At 50.1% G+C, this 8,331-nt stretch overlaps 1 protein-coding gene across 1 annotated transcript; it reads left to right on the top strand.

Annotated features, from left to right (window-relative positions):
• The first annotated feature begins 225 nt into the window (after window positions 1-225).
• hjv (hemojuvelin BMP co-receptor) lies at window positions 226-6,726 on the top strand. The gene is made up of 4 exons (XM_041943202.1): window positions 226-285; window positions 4,660-4,789; window positions 5,076-5,638; window positions 6,112-6,726. The coding sequence occupies exons 2-4, from the start codon at window positions 4,693-4,695 to the stop codon at window positions 6,724-6,726; spliced, it is 1,275 nt and encodes a 424-aa protein (XP_041799136.1). The 5' UTR covers window positions 226-285; window positions 4,660-4,692.
• Window positions 6,727-8,331: the final 1,605 nt, after the last annotated feature.

Here is an 8,331-nt window from a genome sequence, read left to right as displayed (position 1 = left end):
TGTGTGGTTGTGTGTGTGTGTGTGTGTGTGCGTGGTTATATATATGTGTGTGTGTGAGTGACAGTTGTCGTGCAGCAGCTGCTGGTTGTTGGTGATTTATTTAGAAACACTGAAGCTCTCAGTCAGTTGTGAACACACTGCAGGGCAAAGACCAGAACCCAGAGTGGGACACCACAGACCTGTAGTACTGGACGAACATGAACGTTTGTGGACACAGATCTGAAGAGTCCTGCAGGTTCTGTCTGGTTTTGCTGTGGACTCGGTGAGGACCAGGATCAGTTGAAGGTAAGAGACAAACGTGTCTGTTGGCTGATCGATCACTTTGATCATTGATTCTTTTCTGGTGTTTCAGTGTCAACCTTTGAGTGTGTTTGCTGTGTGAGGAGGACTGACGGTGGGCAGTGAGCTGATCTGAAGTCAGTGGACGTTTATAATGAGCCTTAGCTCACGCCGTGTGTTTCTGCTGCGCGTGCAGTTCGAAAATTCAAAAACACACACGGTTACATGTGTGTGTGCGGCCAGTCAGCTGTTAGCTCCTACGCTAACGCCTCCTGATCAATAAACAGCATCAGTCACACCTGCAGCTGCTGGAAGGTCCCGTTAGCAGCGTCGCTAATATCAGCCAGTGAAATGCAAGCACGTATTTATCCTGCATTCATGCAGTACAAACACATATTTATCCTGCGTTCATGCAGTACAAACACATATTTATACTGCGTTCATATAGCACTTACACATATTTATCCTGCTGTGTGTGTGTGTGTGTGTATCACAGTATGTAGAGACTGTGTGTGGCTGTGACTGTGGGGGCAACAGGAGTTTAAATTTAGACTTCATACCCCCCAAATACACACACACACACACTCACACACTCACACACACTCACTTACACACACACACACACACACACACACAGCCCCTCCCACCTGTCGAACAGGAGTAAAGGTCGGCTGACAGCACAAACAGTCAGACCTTCATTAAAGGAATGACATGAAGCTGCAGCTGGTTAGCTTAGCTTAGCTTAGCATAGCCTAGCTCTACCCAAAGGTCAGTATCTGCTTTATTCTCTGACCGGCAGAGAACCTGAAGCCCCCGGGGCCCCTGAGGGCCCTCACACATGAACAAAATCATATTTCACTGTTAGTGACACCTCAGTCATCTGTGAATCTGACTAACAGTGGAACCAATGAACGAACAGCGCCTCAGTAAGCCCCGCCCCCTGCCTGCTGCTGTTTGCTCTGCAGAAAAAAGGAGACAAACAGACGAGAGTCCATGTTTGACCACAGAGAGAGACGCACCAGACTCTCTGTTGGTCTCCCTGTTTCTGCTTCTTCTGCTGCCACTCAGGACGCCTCTGACGCTGCAGGTAGGTCATCATCATCATCATCATCATCACAAAGTCAGCTGTGCAGCTCCTTTGATTCATTTTAAAGATTGTCTGGTTTCAAAAGTCATGATCAACTTCTGGAAAGTGTTTTCCAAAGTGAAGTTCTTGATCAGCTGGAGGGGGTCTGTATGTGGATCTCAGTCTGTTCCTAATAAACTGGGCGCTGACATTTTACATCAATATGCAACAGAAGCTTCCCGTGAGCCGAGGAGGAAGAGCCCTGGAAGCTGTGCCGAGGCCGAGCGCCGCGCTAAGAAGAGACGTCACAAACCAGTCCTACCCCTCGACCGCCATGGGAGTGTGAGATGTCTCTGACGCAGCACCGGACGGAGTTCTGGGGGTGTAGCATCATGCTGTTCATGGAGACGTTGCTAACGGCGCTCGCTCCGGACACGAACGCTGTTGAGGAACTGATCAGACCCTGCTGGTCCAACCAGGCTGGGGAGGCTCTGAAGATTCAAGATTCAAGATCGTCTTTATTATCACTGAGCGTAGCATGTCAATGCCCCCCCCCCCCCCCCCCCCCCCGTTAGAAACAATGAGAAAGATCAGAAAGATAATAAAATAAAATGAAGAGACCAGAATAAAATAAACTAACATGCAGATAAAAATAAACCAGAAATGAAACAATAAACAATAAAACGAACCAACAGCAGCTGAAATAAACTAAAATTTCTATACTGAATACAAACAGCCGACGGTTTAGTTCAGCGTGTGTGAACTTAAACGATAAGAACACAGAAGGTGGAGGTGGAGGTGTAAAGTGCGGTGGTTCACAGTCCTCACAGTCTCTCACTTCAGTGGGGGTCTGCTGGGGGTGAAGAAGCTGTCCCTCAGTCTGTTGGCTCGTTGCTATTTCAGATGAGACCCACTGCTGGTGGGTGGAGGGCAGCACAGTCGGGGCTGAGCACACAACCCTGTGGACTGTGTGTGAAGGACTTTGTGATGCTGGACCAGGACCACACAGCTGAAGCATGAGCAGGAAGCTGAGCGCAGCCATCAGAGGAAATGTGACTCTGGACCACACAGTGTTAATCCAAAGTCCAAATGCACCATGAACTGATTCACAGCACTGGACTTGGACATGATGAAGGAAGTCGTCTGTGAGTTTTGAGGTTTTTTAACTGTTTGGCAGAAGAAGATTTAACAATAATGAATCAGTCGCTGTTCACAGCAGCTTTCCTGCAGCTGTTACAGCTGCTCTAATTAAACCTGCTGAAAAAAGACGCTTTAGATCTTCTTCATCGTTAACTACAGACCAATCACCAAGCTGCCTTTTCTGAGGAGGATTCTAGAAAAACTGATTTCCTCTGTGACAACAGTGTGATTGAGAAAGTCCAGTGTGGTTTTAGAGTCCAGCACAGTCCAGAAACAGCTCTAGAAAGCTGTGAATGAGCTCAGAATGAGCAGTCTGTGCTGGTCCTGTTAGATCTCAGGGCTGCATTCTGGATCAGAATATTCTGCTGGATGGACCTGAGCTCTGGGCTGGTCTCTCTGACACAGGTCTTCAATGGTTCAGGTCTGATCTAACTGGTCAACAGTTCTATGTGTCCATGGATGGTCAGTCCTCTAATAAAACAGACCTGACATGTGGTGTCCCACAGGGCTCTATCTTAGGTCCAGTTCTGTTCAGTCTTTGTACGTCACCACAGATGATACCCAGCTATAAATGTCCGTTCCCTCCAATGGCTGCAGTTCTGTGGTCAGTTTCATTCCAGGTATCTCAGACATCAGCTGGTGGATGACTCAGAACCTCTTACAGTTAAATCAAGACCAGACTGAGATCCTTGTTAAGGGAGTCAAAGCTGAAAGAGAGAAACTGTCTGATCACCTAAATCTACTGACAACTAAACACCAAGGACCAGGTCAGAAACCTCGCTGTTATCACTGACTCTCAACTAAATGTTGAACATCACATCAGAAACTGAAGCGTCCTTCGATGATTGAAGGAATATTTCAGAGTCAGAGCGTTTCTCTCTCAGGCAGACAGGAAACAGTTAGTCCTGGTTCAACCTCCAGCAGGCTGGACGACTGTCTGCTGAGTCTAAGAAAGCTGTTGGTCAGTTCCAGCTGGTCCAGAATCCGCAGCAGCTGTTCTGATGAAAACCAGAGAGTCCACATTACTCCAGTCTGGAAACCTTTGGTTACCAGTCTGCCACTGACTCACTGTGAAAGTCTGTGATTGGTTTTTAAATCACTGACGGGCTCCGACATGGTTGAGACATGTGAGCCTACGAGGTCTCTTAGATCCTCGGACTCAAACCTCTGGACTGTTCCTGAACCAGAACTAAAAGGCACAGAGAAGCAGCCTTTGTTAATTACACCAGAACCAGGACCAGCCTCCCTGAAGGTCTGAGGGTTCTGCATCTGTTGATGCCTTTAAACGAATCTGAAGACAAATCTTTTAAGCGTCGCTTTCTCCTCAAGTGTTAGCTGGTATATGAATAAATTCAACTGTCTGCTCATGTTGCCCTTATTTCAAAATAAGAGCACAGTGTTATTCGGGATGAACAAATCAGTTCTGAAACTGCTTTCGAAGAACCAGATCAGCTGGAGAGAATAAGCAGGATTATTTTAGCCTGATAACAGCCTGTTAGACTGGATTAGTTAGCCCACATTTGAAGAACAGAACCCTGGTTATGGCCATGGAAACATGAGATCCTGATCAGACACAGTCCTGGTCGTGTTCACACTCAGATCAGAAGCTGGACAGTGAAACGTGTTTCAAATGAAAACAGTAATATGATGAACATGAAACATGATGCTGTGCTTTAATGAGAGCGATGAACTCACTGCTGATGGACTGCGATACGTTCTGATCACAGATGATGATGATGCTGATCGATACTGGGAAACACAGAGAGAGATGACTGGAAGCAGAGCTGGCTCACATCCGGACTGCAGTCCAGAGGATATAAACTGACCTTAGAACAGAAACAGTCTGTGGTGTCTGTGCTTCATGCTCTGTGGTTTCATGGTCTCTTCTATTTTAACTCTGGGAGTCTGCAGGGTCATTTATTCTGAAAATTTGCCACATTCCCTACACCAGGCCATCTCAAAGTCTGGACCCCTGGTCTACATTCAGACCGACAGGAAGTCAGTCTGGACCCTGGAAGGTGGCAAACTGTAAACCAGCTAAATATTAGCATGTTGACATGCTAACACATCAATATATTAGCATTTCTCAGCAGAGCTGTTAGCATGACTGTGACTCTTCTGGTTGAACACACAGCAGCTGTGACATCATCTCTCTGTTTGTGTCCGTCTCTCAGGGCCGTGCTGATCTCCGTGGGTTCGGTCTGCTGATGGACTCTCGGGCCGCCAGCGCACAACACGCAGCGTTACCATGGAAACACTGCATTCACCTGACTCTGCTGCTGGTCCAGCTGAGCTTACCTGAAGGTACAAAAACATAGAAACAGGAGAAAGTGTGTAAAGCTGAACCGCCGACATGTTCAAATATAGATTTTAACCAGGGACACAGTGTGTTTAGCTAGAAGCTAAAGGCAGGAAATACAACAAACAGAAACAGGAAGCAACATGAGACATCAGAGGTGTGATTCAGGCTTTGAGCGACTGATGACATCATGATGACATCATCAGGGCTCTGTCCTCAGACTGGACAGATCTGAGCTCCTCACTGACGTTCAGCTGCAGGTTTTCATGTGACTTTTCTTCCTCTCTTCAGTTGGAGCGTCCTGTCGTATCCTGAGGTGTAACTCCGATTTTGTGGCTGCGACATTGGACCTGGGTGGTGGTGGAGGAGGAGGAGGAGGAGGAGGAGGAGGAGGAGCAGGAGGAGGGCTGGCAGGAGGAGCAGCTCTCAGCAGGGAGGCAGTGAACACCGGGTACTGCAGCGCCCTGCGTTCCTACGCCATGTGCACTAAACGGATGGCGCGGGCGTGTCGCGGTGACCTGGCCTATCACTCTGCGGTTCAGGGTATCGAGGACCTGCTGATCCAGCACCGCTGCTCCCGGGCCGGGCCCACCTCCCAGCCCCGCCTGCCGCCGCAAGACACGCTGTCCGGAGACGCCTGCCTCTACGAGAGGAGCTTCTTCAGCAGAGAGGGCCGCATGCCGGACTACCTGCACTGTGGCGTGTTTGGAGACCCGCACGTTCGAACCTTTAACAACGACTTCCAGACATGTGCTGTGCAGGGGGCGTGGCCTCTCATAGACAACGACTACCTGTACGTTCAGGCCACCAGCTCACAGACGAGGAGGGGCGCGCGCACCACAGCGCTCACCAAGGTGGGTCACAGAGGTGTGATGTTGGAGTCCTGAAGCTGGACTCACCTCTCGACCCTGATTGGTTCCAGACTGGTTTCAGAATGAACTTTGACGTCACAACATCTGATCGATCACATGACCGATCATCAATCAGTCTGCTGGAGGTCTGTCTGCAGGTCGAGCTGATCCCCAGTCTGAAAACTGGTCGTAAGATTACTACAGTAGTATTTTAATGTTACTACTGTATTGTAATATTACTTAGTGTTTTGATATTACTGCAGTAGTACTGTTATATCACTGTCTAAAATACTCCATCAGACTGATTTTAAACAAACTTGACTGATCAGAGTTTACTTTGATTCCTCCGTGTGTCGCCTTGATGTCATCGTTTATTGATTAGCCGTGTAATTATCAGAAGCAGGTGATATTGATGGTTTTGATCCTATTTGTTTGCAAACACAGAAGCTGACTGGTCTTTTTGCCCCCCCCCTCAGATCACCATCATCTTTAAGAGCTGGCGTCAGTGTGTGGACCAGCAGCTGTACCAGGCGGAGCTCGATAACGTCCCTGCCGCGTTCGCCGACGGCTCGGTGACGAGCGGCGAGCGGAGGGGTCATCACAGCTTGACGGTCCGGACCCAGAGTCCCGGCCGACACGCGGAGATCCGAGCGGCTCACATCGGCACGCTGCTGGTGGTGCGTCAGAGCGGGCGCTCGCTCGGCCTGTCGGTCCGCTCGCCGCGCAGCATCGTCGAGGCCTTCGGCCTCGAGCAGGACCTACAGCTGTGCGTGTGGGGCTGCCCCCCCTCCCAGAGACTCACTACGCCGCCGCTGGACTCGTCGCCTTCCTCCGCCGCCAGCGCCCAGGCTCACTGCGCCACGCTGCTTCCCGCCCGAGACGTCTACTACCAGGCCTGCACGTTCGACCTGATGGCCAGCGGAGACCTGAACTCCAGCACGGCCGCCATCAGTGCGCTGCAGGACGCCCGAAACATGATCTCTGACACGCAGAGTGTTCACCTGCTGCCCGTCGCCTCCGCCAAGCGGCGCCGAGCGCGCGTGGACCTGCTGCTGCTGCTCGGCATGCTGGGAACTCTAACCAGAGCCTGAAGTCACCGCAGACCACACGGGACTGCTTAACGTGACGATGATGATGTTACTCTTCACACACCTGTGATCATGTGGCTGCAGCAGATCCGACACGGAGTCCTGCTGTGAGGTGAAGCAGAGGGTCGGTCTCCACCGCCCCCCCCTCGCTAACCGCGCCACGTGACGCTTCATCACTTTATCTGACTGAGACATCTGAACGCTCCCTCACACACTCCACACTTCACCTGAGGGAATCAAACAGCTCGCCGCGGTGTGACATTAACCCCCACCACGAGCAGAGATGGAGCATGTCAGGGGGGGCAGAGGTGAACGAGGAGTTCAGAGTCCAGATAAAAACACGTCGAGTCAGAGGACCTCAGATAAACTGTTCCCATTCACACCATCTCAGACCTGGAACACCTGCAGCTGATGTAGTTCAGTCCGTCAGGTTCAGACACTGGAGGGCCTCCTCTCCACAGGTGGTGCTGGTCCATGAGTCCTGGAGGACATCAGTGTCCCAGACCAACAGGACAGGTTTCACCGTTATGTTTTTGTGCCCAAGTGACAAAGTGAATGAACAGATTCTGAAACTGGTCCAGTGTTGATTTAGAGCTCTGTAGCCAAACAGGCTGCATTTTAATCCCTTCAGATCCCTCCAGATCCCTCCAGATCCCTCCCTCAACGTTGGTCCACTAAAGGTGTTTGTTCGTACCACTGCCAGCTCAGATTGTTGCGTGTGAAGACGTGATGGATCCTGTCGGATCCTTTTAGTTTGAGCAGAAACAGCTGATATAAAACTCAGCAGAACCTCGGCTCTCAGTTCATCTCACTGTTCCAACAATCCTCAGCAGAACAGCAGCGAGGCCTCGCCTGAGGGCGGACTCAGTGCTCTGCTGATTCTTATTATGGTCTGTGATTGCTGAGGTCAAAGGGATCAGAACCAGGCTGGACTGTTCAAATGTCCTCAGTCTTGTCTGCGTTAGCGGGACACCGGGACAACCAGGGCTGACTAAACAATCAGCGAATGAGAAGGTTTGTGATGAAGATGAAGTTACTGATTGTTGGAACCGCTGCTGCCCTCTGCAGGTCTGAGGGACTTTTCCTGTCGTTCTTCATCCAGACGGTCCTGTTAGAAGAGAGAGCTGGAGGCTGCAGGAGCCTCTGGACTGTCAGGAAACATCAACACGGCCTAACAGGAGTCCAGACAGCATGCTCTGGTGGGACTTTTGTTTTCAAAATGATCCACAATGAAGCGGGACCCCGACATTCAGGATAACTGTCGTCAGCTTCAGAGACTCTGAAGGAGCTGCAGAAGCTCTGCGGCAGACGCTGCACTCACGTACTTCAGTCATTTCTCTGTACTGGTTCAGATCCTGGTCCCATGTAGACCTCTAGGTCCAGGCTTTGGTCATGTGATGATACAGATTCTACCTGTGCAGTGTTCCACCTGTACAGCTGCCTGCAGGACACCAAAGCAGCAGGTGATAACACACCTGAGATCAAAAGAGGAATCAGAACCTTTGAATTCTTCGTAAATGAGCAGTGGAAGAAGTACTCGGCTCTTAGTAACAGTACCACTTAGTAGAAATACTTGTACAAGTTAAAGTCCTGCAGATTAAGATCTCT

Source organism: Chelmon rostratus, chromosome 8, assembly GCF_017976325.1.
Source record: "Chelmon rostratus isolate fCheRos1 chromosome 8, fCheRos1.pri, whole genome shotgun sequence".
Lineage (NCBI taxonomy): Eukaryota > Metazoa > Chordata > Actinopteri > Chaetodontiformes > Chaetodontidae > Chelmon > Chelmon rostratus.
This window is presented reverse-complemented; position numbering and strand designations above follow the sequence as displayed.

What these genes read in the sequence shown, in the direction of transcription:
- hjv (XM_041943202.1), top strand. Translation starts at nt 4,693, where the DNA reads ATGGACTCTCGGGCCGCCAGCGCACAACACGCAGCGTTACCATGGAAA. An exon ending in CCAGCTGAGCTTACCTGAAG is followed by an intron (nt 4,790 to 5,075) that starts GTACAAAAACAT and finishes TCCTCTCTTCAG; the next exon opens with TTGGAGCGTCCTGTCGTATC. An exon ending in GCACCACAGCGCTCACCAAG is followed by an intron (nt 5,639 to 6,111) that starts GTGGGTCACAGA and finishes CCCCCCCCTCAG; the next exon opens with ATCACCATCATCTTTAAGAG.